Source organism: Stegostoma tigrinum, chromosome 21 (genome assembly GCF_030684315.1).
Source record: "Stegostoma tigrinum isolate sSteTig4 chromosome 21, sSteTig4.hap1, whole genome shotgun sequence".
Taxonomy (NCBI): domain Eukaryota; kingdom Metazoa; phylum Chordata; class Chondrichthyes; order Orectolobiformes; family Stegostomatidae; genus Stegostoma; species Stegostoma tigrinum.
The window spans coordinates 26,891,012-26,906,524 of record NC_081374.1 but is presented as its reverse complement, the minus strand read 5'-3'; the positions used below and the strand labels follow the sequence as shown (position 1 = coordinate 26,906,524).

Below are 15,513 nucleotides of genomic sequence, written 5' to 3'. Positions count from 1 at the left end.
TCTTAAACCTTTTCTTTAAAATTGGCAATGAGTTCTTAAACTGACTGTGGAATCCTGGGCTACGTTGTATAGGACAGGATGTCCGCCTCTCCACTTAAACTTAATTATATCAGAGGATGGAAGCTCCTTACCTGGATGATAGTGCTGACCTCCTGTGTACTGGCCAGACATTTGCTCGGCACTTTTATTTCAAAGTTTGTTGTGATGACCTAAAACAGTTTTCAGTTGATACCAGGAAAGTCATCCTGGACTCCTGTGTTTTACAGATCTACAGTATTGGCTGTCAAACAGAAACCAGACACTGCACAAAATTAGCTTTCCTGAACCCCCCTCCATTCAATTAGAATTGAGATAAGGTGAAACTACTTCAGCCAGAGGTTAGCGAATTTGTGGAGTTCATTGCCCCAGAAGACTGTGGCGGCTAGGCCATTGAGTATATTTAAGACAGGTTCTTGATTGTCAAGGGGATCAGAGGTTACGAGGAAAATGCAGGAGAATGGGGTTGAGAAACTTAATGATAAAATGATGGAGCGTTCTTGATGGACTAAAATAGCTTAATTTCTGCTCCTGTGTCTTATGGCCTAATTGCTTTTAGCAGCACAGGTCTATTGGACATCCAAGATGTAGTCATGATAGTGCTGATACTGCTGATCCATACAGATTCGGTTGAGTCCTGCTTCGTAGCAACCGTGTACCACTAGAACCATGCTTTTGTGGGGATTGTACACCTCAAAAATAGTTTTATTTTGTTAAATTTGATCATTTGAAGTGACATTGGTGTGGGTGGCCATGTAGATATATCCAAACCAACCCATTCAGACATGTTATTACATACCTCTAGAGCAACTGTCTCTAGAACCTGGGCTCCTAGTCCAGAAGTAGGGATACTACCACAACAACACAAGATCCCTGAGATGGTAGCCATGTAAACTGAGTGGACGGAGGGTAGACTTAAAACAAAGTCCCTTTTTGTCTCTCCTTCAAGATTTTTGTTTCACCAAAGAAATTCGTTGCTTTTTGCCATCTGCTAAATCACCATCGCAATCTCTTCAGCTGGTTCTTCTGTCTGTTGCTAGCCAACTCTATACTTTGTTATTGCTATGACTCAGATCTTTTTGGACTTTAATAGAAATATGTTTGCTCTTTAATGACTGTCCCGTAAGAAATAACTGGTGTTCGCACTCACTCGTGCATTTTAGACCTCCCAGAAAATCTGCAGGCAATGGATTACACTTGAAGTTGCACTAATATGTAGGCAAACAATGTAGGTAAACTATCCAACAAAATGTAGTGGGACACTCTTGGGTGATTGCTGCAGTCCAAAGCCCACCACTGTGGGCTGCATATAAATTGGCTGCAGTAAATTACTGAGTGCACAGCCATGCAAAAATGTCTTAAAATGGGCGACTACCCTAGAAGCAGCTCTGATATGGAAAATATACTGGAAACAATGTCCCCACAACCTAGATCCAGACAACCTACTGCCATCCAGTTGTATTGCTGGTTCTGTATAAGTCTGCCACAGTTCGTCAATGTGCTGTGTTCCCACTCATTATTTCCTCTCCACCAGCTAGTGTACACATTGAGAGTAATGTTGGACTCAATGTTAACTCTGCTTACAAATTCTGCAAGACTTACTGGGCTCCTCCAGTCTTTTCTGTGCCTTTTTCTGCTGCAGAGCTCTGCTTCCTGCCATTGCTTTTTTTCAAACCCCAGACTTGCTAAATCTTTCCAGTTTTCTGACACTCCTGAATGCTTGTGCTTTCCCCCGGCCCACTAACATGATCATAAATGTTGGTTCCTTTTTGTATATTCCCTCCTATCTCCACCTGTTCACGTGTGTTTTGTCCAGACCATCCTTCCCCAAAGAGCATTAATGGAGTGGAGCCACCCAAAAGTACCATTTCGCATGTTTTGCTAGGCTCAACTCTGCTGTGTATTCCCTCTCACTTTTCCATCTTCCCGTGTTTGCGACTGACCTTTTTTTTGCTTTAATCATTACTGTGAATTTTAGACCTCCCAGAAAATCTACAAGCTATGGATTGCTCTTGAAATCACACTATTATGTGGGCAAACAGTGTAGGTAAACTATCCAACAAAATGCAGTGGGACACTGTTGGGTGAGTGCAGCCTTTCCTAACATTTCACGAATTGGTTTACCTGATCCGATACAAGATTCTCATCTCACACCATAAATCTTTAAATGGCAACTAAAAGATTTTGTGTCTGTGTTTAAAACAATGTGAATCCATTCAGAATTGGAAGTGTATATTTTAAAAAAAATACCTGATGGGGAACAATGAGAAAGCAAGACAGTGCAGCAAAAATATGAAAAAGATGTATGAAAATCAAGAAAGAAGAGATTAAGATAAGCAGTGGAGTGAAGCAAAAGATTCTTGTCAGGTAGGATTTTCTGTCTGAATTCTGTGGAAGATCGACCTATCGAATAATACATGTAATTTATCAATATCATGGATAAGATATCCTAAGCTGTATGTGTAAGCTAAATGTAGGTGTCACGCTTAATTTGTGGAAGGGTTTTTCAGACGCTGAAGATAACCCGTAATGTGCTTAGTTGGGTGTTTTTCCTTTTAGATCCTAATTAAGAAAAGTTCTCTTTATTTTGCAAGAAGTTATGAACTTCCTTGGACCAATTGCTTATTTATTTAGAATCCATTCTGAAATAGTGCGACCTTTCCTGCCAATGTGCTACACTAATAGTTAGCCGTTACATATGTAATTTCGAACTGCTTCCAGATATTCATTGTAAAGCATTCATGCAACAGTTTTGTCCATTACACATAATATTTTCAACATTTTGAACTTACAATATTGGACTTATCAAATTTATATCCATATTACATTTCCATTTAATTTCGATTCACCTGACCCAAAGCAAGGCTATTTTTTTAAGGAAAAAACAAGCTCATGACATACGAGGGCATGGCATGTGCCAGTAGAACACTAAACTATGATCAGCACAGCATGTCTAGAGATGAGCCGCCTTCTTTCTGTTTGAAAGCATAGATTTAATTTGAAACATTTAGGTGCTTACACACAGTGAGAAACAATTTTTTTGGCGTAAAAGTGTACAGAATAATTATTTAAATGGTGACCATTTTAAAATATATTTTGAAACTTCAACGTAGAACATTTGGGTTATTGCTGGAATAATCCTTCATAGAATTAATAGTGAATGAAATAGCCTTCTGATTGTTGCGGGTTTCAAAGACATTCTTGTTTATAAAACTCGCAATGTTGTGATAATGCATCCCTGAGATATGGAAAAGAATTGCTGGTTGCATAACAGTGCACTCAATATATTAACTTTCAAGCTGACTAACTCTTGTTAAACTATGCTTGACTGACTTGGTATGTTGGAAACCCTGACGCCCCACCAATCTGTTCTGGTTTCATCCTCGTTGTTTGCCTCCTGCTCAAATGCAAAGAAGAACAATTGGCCTTTCAGGAAAGAACCACCCATGCCATGTTTATGTGGGTGAACAACTTGTAAATCTCTTTCTGTAAACATTGATGTATATGGCTTTTAACATCTTGTTTTAAGAATTAAACTTTAAACTTAAAAATCATGATATAAAGTAACACTGAAAAATCTGTCTTGTATCTCAATACTAGATAAATAGTTGAATGTGCTGATTTTGCTTTGTATTAAATGCTGCAAAATGGCATATTGGATTACTTTTCATAATTGGAGATGGAAATCCTCTGGAAACTTTCCTTTGGTCAATACAATTTTCTTCTGATCAACTTGTTGGACCAAGGAAGACATTCAGAGCAATTCTTTTATCTCTGTGCATTTTCATGTTATTGAATGAGTACTTCAATATCCAATGCTGTTGATTTTTTTTTAAAGCTAGTCCTTTGAATATAGTCTTTAAGTTTCTTATTGCAGTTTGTTTATTTTGGCATGTCACATTTTATTGCTCAACTACCTAGGCTGCAGATTGGACTACGTTGCAAGAGCGAAGTCATTTCTAAAGAAGCTGCATTTATTTAATTGAAGACTGGTTCAATTGACTAGCTGAGTGTATTGTTGATAAAACACAGTTGCGGTTGGTCATTGATCATTTATTGCCTGGAGTCCGACAATATTTGCAGGTCAAATCAACGTTCTTTTAAAAAACAAACTAAGAGCAAATGGAAGAAGGTGAGAACTACTTTCATATAGAAGGCAGCTTAATGCAGTTTTCAATATAAATAGCCCTTCCTTGCTGCCTCCTTTTTTGTGTGCTTTAGGTACTGTGCACTCTACCCAAAAAAATTCATGAAACTAGTTTGAGAAACAGGAAACAAAAAGCGTGTTCATTGAAGTGAATAGAACCAAAATTTATGTTCTAGTGCTGTCCAGCGGCACTCACTGAATAGTAACCTGCTCATTCAGGCACAGTTAAAGTTCTGCCAGGGCTACTCATTTGTAACCTATTTACCGTTTTCATTAAAACATGGTCCAAAGAGATGAATTCCAGGGTTAATAGAATCTCCACAGTGTGAAATCCCTCCATGCCATTCAGCTCATCAAGTTTGCACTGACCTTCCAAAGAGCATCTCACTCATACCCAGACCTTACCCTATTCTTGAATTTACCATGGCTAATCAAACTAGTCTGCAACGCCCTGCAAGCTAGAGGACAATTTAGCCAATCCACCGAATCTGCATATTTTTGGTCTTTGGGAGGAAGCTGGAGCACTGGAAGGAAACCCATGTAGAAATGGGGAGAATATGCAAGCTCCATACAAATGGATGTCCAAGGCTGGAATCAAATCCAGGCCCCTATTGCTGTAAGGCAGCAGTGCTAACCACTGTGCCACCATGCTGCCCATTGAGACAGAAAGAATGTCATCAATGATCAAAACTGGAGTCGAAGGAATTTGGTGGTGGCGTTGGAGAAACTCTCTCTACTACTGGAGTCACGAAGATTGTTGTGGTTGTTCAATCATCTCATTCTCCAGGATATCGTTGTAAGAGTTCATGAAATGAGGCATTTTTATTCAACCTGTCCAGGGATGTTATTACACAACTTTTGGAGCAGGTGAGACTTGAACTTGGACTTTATGGTCCCAAGGTAGAGACCCTACCAATACACCACAAGTGGAAAGGGTTCTCAACATGGACGTCTACACCCGCTTCGTCAATGACCTTCCCTTCAACAGAAGATCAAACGTGAAGTTATTTGGTGATAATTGCACAATGTCAACACCATTTGTTGATCTTGATATGCTGAAAGAACTTCTGTTCTTTCGCATCAAGACCTGGACAACATTAAGGCTTGAGCTGATTGACTGGCAGTTTAAATTCTTGCCAGACAGTGCCAGGCAGTGATTGGAGACAGTCTAACCATCTGCCCATGATGTTCTTTGGCATTACCATCACTGAATTCCCACTCCCCCGCCAGAAAAATCAACATCGTGTCAGCTAACATTGACCATTTAAATACAGCAGCTACACAGTCAGATCAGAAATGAGGAATTCTGCTAGTAACACATCTTCTGTCTCCCCCAGAACTTGGCCATTTTTGCAAAGCACAAACTAGGAATGCTGTCCGCTTGCCTGGATGGGCGCAGCTCCAATAATGTTCAAGAAGCTTGACACCACCTGGGACAAATCAGCCTATAGTACCCCATTCACCACAATCAACATTCACTTTCTTTACCACCGATAGATAAAAGCAGCAGAATGTACTATGTACGAGACGATAACCTCAATTCTTTCAAGGTTTCTATCACAGCACCTTCCTGTTCCTCCTAGGACAACAAATGTATGGGAACACCACCACCTGCATGTTTGTTTCCTTCCAAGTTGCACGCGATCTGACTTGAACTCTCTTGCTATCCCTCACTGTTGCCGGGTGAAATTACTGGAACTCTTTAACAACTTTGTATCACACCATACAGCCCAAGGACTGACGTGGTTCAAGAAATCAGCTTGGCACCACCGCCTTGAAGGCAGTTAAGGATGGGTAATGACAACAGTTACCTTCAGGCCAGGTGTCCATCGATGTGCTCAATGCCTTTAGAGAGAGAGAGAGAGAGACACTCTGCAGGGGATAGAGTGCTTTATTTCCCCCCTCCATATCCATTCTGATTTGTCTCCTTCCTGCTCTCCCTAACCCCTCTTCCACCTTCGATGGTACGTCTTGCCCTTTGCTTGTAAATACTCGGTTGGTTACACAGATGTTTTTCCTGATGATTGTTATTAATCTTAAAGAAAGGGGGGAAAAAAAAGCAGTCATGGTCAGCAACGCTCCCGTCCCATTTTGCAAGAAAGAAATTAGAACGTAGAACAGTACAGCACAGTACGGGCCCTTTGGCCCACATTGTTGTGCCAACCTATTATCCTACTTAAATCAATCTATCCTGCATACCCTACATTAGACTATCCTCCATCTGCCTATCCAAGAGTTGCTTAAATGTCTAATGTATCTGACTCCACTACCATTGCCGGCAGCGCATTCGACGCATCCACCACTCTGTAAGGACCACGCGCCCACCAGTCTCTAAAGTAAATAGTTACCTGAAATTTTAACTAATTTATTTAGTTATGTGACCTTTTATCAGACTAATGGAAGGTCAGAGGTTTGATAAGTTAATTTTGTTTCTTGCTGTACGTTGTGCCAGACCTACAAAGTGTTTCAAGGATTTTTTTTGTTCTTATTTCAGATTTTCACCATCTGCTGTATTTTGCCTTTGTCCACTTCAGTGTACCTGCTTGTCAAGACCGATAATCAAGGCTGTTTTCGGATTATTAACATTTTTATTAGATTTTGATACTGACCATGATGAAGTACTGTCCATTGCAGTAGAAGATTTTGTTTCCTCTTACATCATCTAACCTAATGCTGATATTATGAAACTAATAGTTATTCTGCACTTTGGGCTAAAACATAGAAGGAAGTTAATAGGAGCCTGGTGAGGCACAGTTGTCGTGCCCCTATCTCTGAGCCAGGATGCCTGGGCTCACGTTGATTAAAAGAGTATCAGGAAGGAAGTTAGAAAAAGTAGACAGGCCCCTATCCAAGATTTTGTAGATGGTGTGGCACCAAGAAATTACACTGAAATATGTGACGATTAGCTGATAATTTTTATAAGTTGCTTCCTGATTATGGATAATATTCAAGTGGAATGCATTACACTTTAACAGCCTTGCAGTAATCAACAGTATCTGATGAACGTATAACTATTCAAAGCTACAGTGTAATCATAGAATCCCTACAATGCGGAAAGAGCACATTGAGTCTGCGGTGATCCAGCGAAGAGAATCCTACCCACATCCACCCTCCTGCCCTGCCCCCATTATTTTGACTTTCACATGGCTATTCACCTAGCATACACATCCCTGCATACTCTGGGGCAACTTAGCCCATGGCCAAACCACCTAACCTGAACATCTTTAGAACAGTGGGAGAGAACAGGAGCATCAGGCAGAAACCCGTGCAGACAGAGAGTGTGCAAGCTCCACATAGACAGTCACTTGAGGCTAGAATCAAACCTTGGTCCCTGGTGCTGTGAGGCAGCACTGCTAACCACTGAGACACCATGCCACTTTGGAAAGCAGTGAATTGAGGTTGAGTGAGGTAGAAGTCAAACCTACAAATTTCTGACAGGTAGTCTGATGAATTATCCATTGCACCGTTCGCCTCCGTTATAGTTATACGTAAAGAAAATAATAATCTAACTCTTCCCTAGCTAACTATTGTTTTTTGTTTGCAGCTTCTCCAAGTTGATACACAGGCATCTTTTGATTATACCGCTTCACTTTCGCATAAAATAAATAGCTGGTGTTCAAATAATTGAAATATACTGCGGGTTCTTAGGATCATATGAACCGTAAACTCTCTTGCAATGTGTTATGCATAGTGTAGAAGACTATTCTGAACCCGTAACTTCATCTATTTTTATTGTTGAGTTTACTCTGTATGAATTGCAGAGAATGTTGTTAATATTAATCATTTTCCTTTAGTGTTTACATTATCACTCCTATTTGCAACAATCTTTCATTGAGGTGTAAGCTTTAAAGTTTTATTTGTATTAATTTTATTTCCCCTTTGACATGGTATTGTTAAGGACCATTTTAATCATCTGTGAAATTAAAATTTAATTTTAATCATTATATTTAAGTTAATCATTCCTGAAGGGGAGGTGATGGCCTAGTGGTGTTATCATTGAACTATTAAACCAGAGACCCAGGTCGTATTTTCGGGACCCAGCTTTGAGTTCCACCATAACAGATGTGAGATTTGGAAACAAAAGCTGATTCAAATGTCAAAAAAAATCTATCTGGTTCACGAATGTCCTTTAGGGCAGGAAACTGCTATTGTCACCTGGTTTGGCCTTCATGTGACTCCCAGATCCACAGCAATGTGGTTGACTCATAACTGCCACCTGGGCAACTAGGGATGAATAATAAATACTGGTCTAACAGTGACACCCATGTCCCATGAATGAATAAAGAAAAGTTCATTATTTCACTTGTTGGTTAAGCTGAAAAGTAGAAAACCACATGGCTGATGTATTTGAACAAAAACAAAACTTAAATTTTAGTGTTCAAATGCTACTACAACTTCAGAGTTCCCTTTTTAAAAATAAATTGAATATATCTAGACACAATTGGATATTTCTCACCATGCTTAAAACAAGTTAGTTTGTAATTATGGAATAATTTTTTTTAAAAAAACAAAATGATACAGCTGAAAATTCTTGCTTTCTTTTTAGGTTGAATAAAATCTGCAGTCGGTTATCAATTCAGAGGAAGACCCAGTTCATGCAAAGGTTGCATAATTATTGGATGTTAAAACGACAGTCACGGAATGGTGTTCCTCTGCTGCGGCGCTTGCACTCTCATCTGCAGACTCAAAAAAATGCAGAACAGGTAAAAGTTTCTATAATGGAGTTACTAATTTTAACCTTTTGTTTGAGTTTTTTTGGTGATGCAGATAAATAATGTTTGGGACATCGTGAATTTGCATAGACAGCAATGAGATTATGATTGGATAATCTGTTTTGGCCGAGGGGGAAAAATATCTACCAGTATGCTAAGATTATTCTGGCTCAGCCACAATTTTTTTGCCACTTCCAATTTCCTTCCATTCTTGAAGCATGGTTCTGCCTTTCACTTTGTTCTTTCATAGCTGTTCTTATCCTGGTTTCCATTGTGACAGTCAGGTGCACAACGTCGCTAAAACGAGACAAAGTGTCTAAGCTTTTCATTAGACCAGGTTGCAAAAACAGATTTGAGTAAAGGTACTCCAGTTTGTGTAGCATGAGAGCAGAGTGCTAATTTGTTGGATTATCATTGTCTTGGAGGTACAACAAGAATAGTTAATTGTTCATCTTAGTTCTCAAATTCTGATTGATCAAGATGCTGCCGTGGGAAAGCAGCAGAGATTGGCAATTATCATGACCTTTTTTTATGAAAAAAGGTGCAATTTGTGTCCAAATTACTTTTGCCTACATAAAACAGGATTCTGTATATTAATATATTTAGTTAACAGCATGTATAAATACACGAATCACATTGCAAGCCTTACTGATAATCACAAATTGTATTTTTAACTTTAACTTTGTAACTTTAAAGACGGTGTTTTTTAATTCACGACATCTCGTAGCAGAATCCTATCTAATTTATGGGCATATATTAATGAGCCTTGCAAGCACAGGCTGGTTGAGCACGATTGGCATCATACCCACTGCAAATAGTCAACTGGGCATGTTATTTGATATTGTTTGTCTGTCATTGGGATGTTTGGTCTGCATACTTGGCATCACAGTGGCCCTAAAACTCATTTGTGTGATAAGCAGAACATCTTTTTGGCTTTACAGTAGCATCCTGTGAGTAGAGGAAAAACAAATGTGAGTTTACTGCTAAGTAGCAGTGAGAGACAGCTAGCTTTACCTGTTATAAAGAATATTACAACACAGGAACAGGCCCTTTGGCCCACCAAGCCTGTGCCTGTTGCTCAAACATTTACAACACCTTCCCCTTCTGGTGTAACCCGAGGTATACCTTACACTGCTTAAGGCCAACAGTAATGGGCATTGGCCTGTTCATGGGTTTTCTTAATATACAGCGAGTGATGATTTGGTCAACGTCACCATTATCATGCAGGATAGTTTTAAAGCACCCTATAGCAGTGTCAAGCTTGTGTAGTTAGCATGTGGCTAGGGCAACAAATGGGTTGCGAATGGGTTCCATTCTGGAGTCTATTTGCAAGTTGATTTATAAGTATGGAACATAACGCGGGACAATGTAAAGCAGCCGTTCCTAAGTGATGGAAATATTCTTATGTTGGGTCTTTAAAATTACACCCCTGTATTGGATTGAGTTCGTAACTACAGGTATTTGTAAGTCGGACATTCGTAAATAGGGGAAATCCTGTGTATTCACTAAGTTGCCAATAAGATTGATCTTGTAGCATTTGGATTTGTAGGAATCCCAACCTTTCTATTGACCCATAAATTGAACGTAGGCTGTCAAGCTGTAGTCATAGAGAACCTGTTGACAGTTTTCTCAGTCAGTATGTAGAGGCAAAGGAACTTGTTTGAGTGCTTTGTTTAAATGGTAAATTTTGAATGAAGGATGCACTTTACTAAACTGGGTAAAGAAATTTTTTGCAGCTACAGATTCAAATATCACAAAAGAGCCAACTACACATTAGAAGAATAGAAGAGTTAGAAGGTAAGTTGTCAAAGGTGTGATTTTAACCTACAAAGGCGTTAGCAGGAGCTGGCCCTAGAAGGGGCCCTGTTAGCAGCACCATCTATTTGGGCATACGTGGTATTGTTTAAACTGAACTCAACAGCATGAATAGCAACATCGGAAACAAATGGAGAGTGCAAAAGTAGAAATATCATAAATGAGTAAATTATTGTCCTGTTAAAGTATTAATAATGTGATAATCTGTGATTTATTTTGTTGTAACAGTTTAATATCTACTTTACGTTTAATTTTTTTAACGTATTCAGCGTAAACCTGATAGAAAGTTTGTAGTGATACATCTGTACAGCATGTCAGTGTTCTTGTCCCCTTTTGGGTCATTAATATTGCTAGCAAATATAATGGTGCAACTGGCAAACTTAATCAGAAATTCTTCAGATGCTGTTAGCTATTTGACAGTGAATACTCTTCTGAGCAAATAGGTGGCCTCCAGACCATTGAGTGTTCCTGTGGTGAAACATTCAATCATCAGTCTCATGAAACAGGATTTTGTTTGAAGAAACCCACAATGCAAACAAAAACTGTTTGCTTTGCTTGTTATGTTATGTTATGTAATTGATACTGCACAAGGTTTGGCCACCACAATGCATCATCTTACATAAATCATTTGTAATAAGATTGAAAACATTTATAAACCACCACATAAAACCTAGACAACTTGCTCCCACATCTTTCTTACCCTATTTCAACATTGGTGGTTTTAATAGCCTTCATACAGTTTGGAGCAACCCACAGTCCAAGAAAATAGTAATTGGTTGCAATGTTTGGCAACTGAAATTATCTTGCTCTGACCTTCTGATTCTTACATTGCATGTTCTATTCAGTAAATTGGGGATCAAGACTACACCTTGCATCATTTACTGGATCATAACAATTGACAATCCTATAACCAGCATCATGGGCTGTTCTCAACAACCCATTACATGGTGAATACCAACCACATTTAAGCATGTCTACCTGCAATAGTTGGTCACAAAAAGTTAAGGAATCCCTCGTGGAGTTTTAGTAAAACTAATTAATGGGGTTTTGTTACAGACATTATTGAATAATTACTGTCCCAATCAGAACATTGACTTTGGAACTGTTTGATATGCTTTTGTAGAGATCTTTACTATGCTGTAAAATCGACAATCCATTTTGCTCATTGTTCTGCATTTTTGTTGTAAAAACCTTTACCAACTTCAGTGAAACATGACTTAGAGGTAAATCTTAGGATGAGAATTGTCTTCTCCGACATAGCCTATGATGCTGCCTGGTTTGTTGGTTTTCTGTTAAAAATATGGAGTCTTATCATAATGTGCAATTTGCTTGGCTAAATTGCTGCTACAGGGCTTTACTGATACTGGTCTGAAATCCCAGATACACACTAATTTGAAGAATTACCAAATCACTGACTTTCTTCAGATCAGTTTTAGCACTGACACTTTTCAATCAATGCATAATGAAGTCTCTGAGCAAAACCTTATTGCAGAAATTTGTTTATGCTTGTGATAATGAAGTTGCTGCTCAAGCTTTAAGCCCTGGAAACAACTTTATTAGAGAAATCAGTGGCAACATATATTATGTCGAGTATTGTTTTTGCTCTATTATTCATTTGCACTTAGTGTTGTGCGTTTAGAATGGAGGTGGGGAGAATTTCTTTTTCTTCCAAAAGTTTCAGTTTTGGAATTCTGCCCAGAAAGGCAGGGAAGGCAGAGACATAAAATATTTCTAACACAGTATGACTTATATGTATTAATATAATTTATTTTAGAGCTTAGATTTCGTACTAGTGGCATGTGAGTTTTAATCTGTGTGTATATAGGGGTTTAATACTAAATTGATCAGTATTTCTGGAGCTGTTATTTCCTTCCAAGGTGTGTCAGAGAGCATCTGATCTGGGGCACTGTTGGGGAGATAACGGGAATATGTTTATAGTATTAGAGTTTTGAGAAAGTGAACAAAATTTAAAGCAATTTGCTTACTTCTGGTTTAGAAGAATTAAGAAGTGCGTTTTGCCTTTGGCAAACACAGATTAGAAAGCTTTGTTTTTCTTCAAAAGTTGTTGGAAAAACAAAGTTCTTTTGGTTTTTATTTAAAAATACACTTGGTTCAGTTTGCAGATGATGTGGCTGGAGTTAAAGAATTGTGCCTCTTAAAGAAATTGCTTATTTCAAAATAGCTAGGAAATAGGTTACTTCAGTATAAGTATTTTAGTTTGACAATTCCAGATCTAATTTGTTTGCTTAGAACCTTGGAGGGGTTATTTGAAGCTGAGAAGTAGTTGTAAGAGAAAATGGAATTCTGACATCTGAATACTGTAAAGTGATGGGATTAGGATAGAAAGCATTTTGTCCTGCATGTTTCAAAATCTTTCACATTGTGTTTTGTGTAAATATTTTGATATTTTCCATTTTAAATTTTGTTTAATAAACTTATGTTTTATTGTTGAAACCAAATCTGTAGTATTGTGTACTTATATTTCAGTGAAAAACCGCCATGTTGATTTTTTTAAAAAATTGACCTACGTGGTCAGATTTAAGTCTGGAATCTGGCTTGACCAGTAGTAGCATCAGCTGGGATCATAAGAGGTGGGCAGATTCTTAGCTTACAGGGAAGTCAAGCATTAACATGGAGAAATTAGAATGTGTTGAGGCTATAATCAGATCAACCACAATCTTATTAAATGGCAGAGCAAGCTTGAAGGGTCAAATGGCCCACTTCTCCTAATTTATGTGTTTGTAAATACAAGAATGGTGTCCCTAGTTAATTCATTGTCATTGTAAATGGCCAGTTTTAAAATGCTCGCTTCTGAAATTTAACTTGGTACTGATGTTTTTATATGTTCTTCAGAAGCTGACATATTTTGCAGTCTTTGCAATGTTGTCATGTAAATTTAATTGTGAATGACTTTTACCCACGTTAGCTATGGCTTATTTTATTATCTCACTGATGCATTTTAGATAGTTAACCATCAGTCAGTGATTTTGCAAAGAACACTCTAGGTAATATATTTAACTCACTTCACAGAAGGAACAAGATGAAAAAAACAGTGCCGTAAAAGAACAGTTGAAGTACTGGCAGAAACTGCGCCATGATTTGGAAAGGGCTCGTCTGCTTGTTGAATTGATTCGCAAAAGAGAGAAGCTTAAAAGGGAAGAGGTAATTAATTATTATTATTGATATAGGGATATTAATAGCAATGCATTGAAGATTGCACATAGTCATGTTGTATCTATTGGGGAAAGGTTTCCTTTGTGCACTAGATATAGTAAAATTTGCAAGTATTTTAGTATAGATTGTGGAATTTATTTCTAGTTTTATTCCAGCCAGGCACACAAACTCTTCCCCATTAGGATATGGCTGTCATTTATATTTTTAAGTAGCATTGCTTTATATTTTAAAATGTGCAATCATCTTATTATAATCGTGTGGACTGAGAAGACTGCAGCTACGTTTTCCTACCTATTTGTAGTCTTTTCCTATTTTGTGGGATATAATAATGTACAAAAAGGTTCATTAACCATTTTAAGATGAACAAGACTTGCTACATTGGAAAATCAGTTCTCTCCATATTTAAATATGTGATAATTGGGAAATTGGAATGCATCTCTAAGTGAAACATAACATAGTATTCCTTCAATAGGGCAGTGTGCTTTAAATTCACAGTAGCTTTGAAATGATAGATTGGTTCCAAGTTAAGAATGCAATATAGGCCCTTTTAGTATGACTTAAGGTTGAACTATTTTATTTGGTTCAGTTAATTCCCTTCTTCAAAGTAAAGTTTTGGTTTTGCTGAAAATAGATAGGTCAAGTTTACTATAACTTCACGTCACTGATATTCAATTGATGATCTCAATTTCTCTCATACTTACGTTCTGCAAAATAACTCCTTGATTTTCTTTCCCAGTTTTTAGGATGGCATTGGCATCCACATTCCCACAGAATTAACCTTAACCTCTGAATTACTAGGCTACTGATGTACCACAAGTCTAGTGTTTCTTCCCAATTAGTCAGAATTAGATGCAACAAATTACTTCTGTAGAGGAGCAAGTTACTGCAGATGCTGGAATCTGTACTGAAAACAAAAATTGTTGGAGATCAAGTTTCAAATTGAGATGACCTTCATTAGAGCCACTTCACTTCGGATGAAGAGTCACCTAGACTGGAAACGTTAAATTATTTCTTTGAATTAATTGCCTGGAAAATAATAACAGCGTTGCCCACCAAAATGGCTTCTAAATTTAGTATGGCTAACCTTTTATTAACTGGCACCTTTTTAGACCAGCAGTGTTGACCAAATATTCCAAATGATCAAGAAGTGCACATACTCAATGTAAAACAAAAAACTGCATACTAAGAAATAGGCACATAAGCAGGGGTGTCACATCATTGTTATATTTTATTTACAGCATAAATCGCTTAAATAGCAATATAACTCCGCCTTAAATAAACCTACCAGGAGAGAGCCTTTTCACCCACACACTCAACTGACTACTCGGAGAACATGACAATACAGTAAATGTCTGGCATTTCAGGTGTATAATTTCTGCCGGTTTATCAAGAGTGCTGGTTCATATGGTGCCAATTAAAACACAGTTTGCTGTGTTGCAGATGGATAAATACAAGAATGGGGGAAAAAAACTGAAGTTTGTTTGAACATGTGAGAAAAGATCCTTTTCAGTTGACTATTCCTTCAATCATTATTTAAAATTCTTTGCATCTTTTTCTATTTTTAAGGAGAATTGGAAATGGTCAGTTTCGGGGATGTCCACATACGTGCTTTTTCTTTCTGGTCCTATG

The 15,513-nt window shown here is 37.9% G+C and overlaps 1 protein-coding gene across 4 annotated transcripts in view; it reads left to right on the top strand.

Moving 5' to 3' along the window:
* LOC125462895 (bromodomain and PHD finger-containing protein 3-like) overlaps window positions 1–15,513 on the top strand; it is an 81,229-nt gene that overhangs the window by 25,022 nt on the left and 40,694 nt on the right. For all 4 annotated transcript variants that reach the window (XR_007249724.2, XM_048553375.2, XM_048553376.2 and 1 more), the window contains exons 3-4: window positions 8,730–8,886; window positions 13,741–13,872. Coding sequence is in view for 3 of the 4 variants with exons in the window: in XM_048553375.2 (XP_048409332.1) it covers window positions 8,730–8,886; window positions 13,741–13,872 (289 nt within the window). In the remaining variant the exon portion in view is untranslated. The remainder of the gene's footprint in view (window positions 1–8,729; window positions 8,887–13,740; window positions 13,873–15,513) is intronic.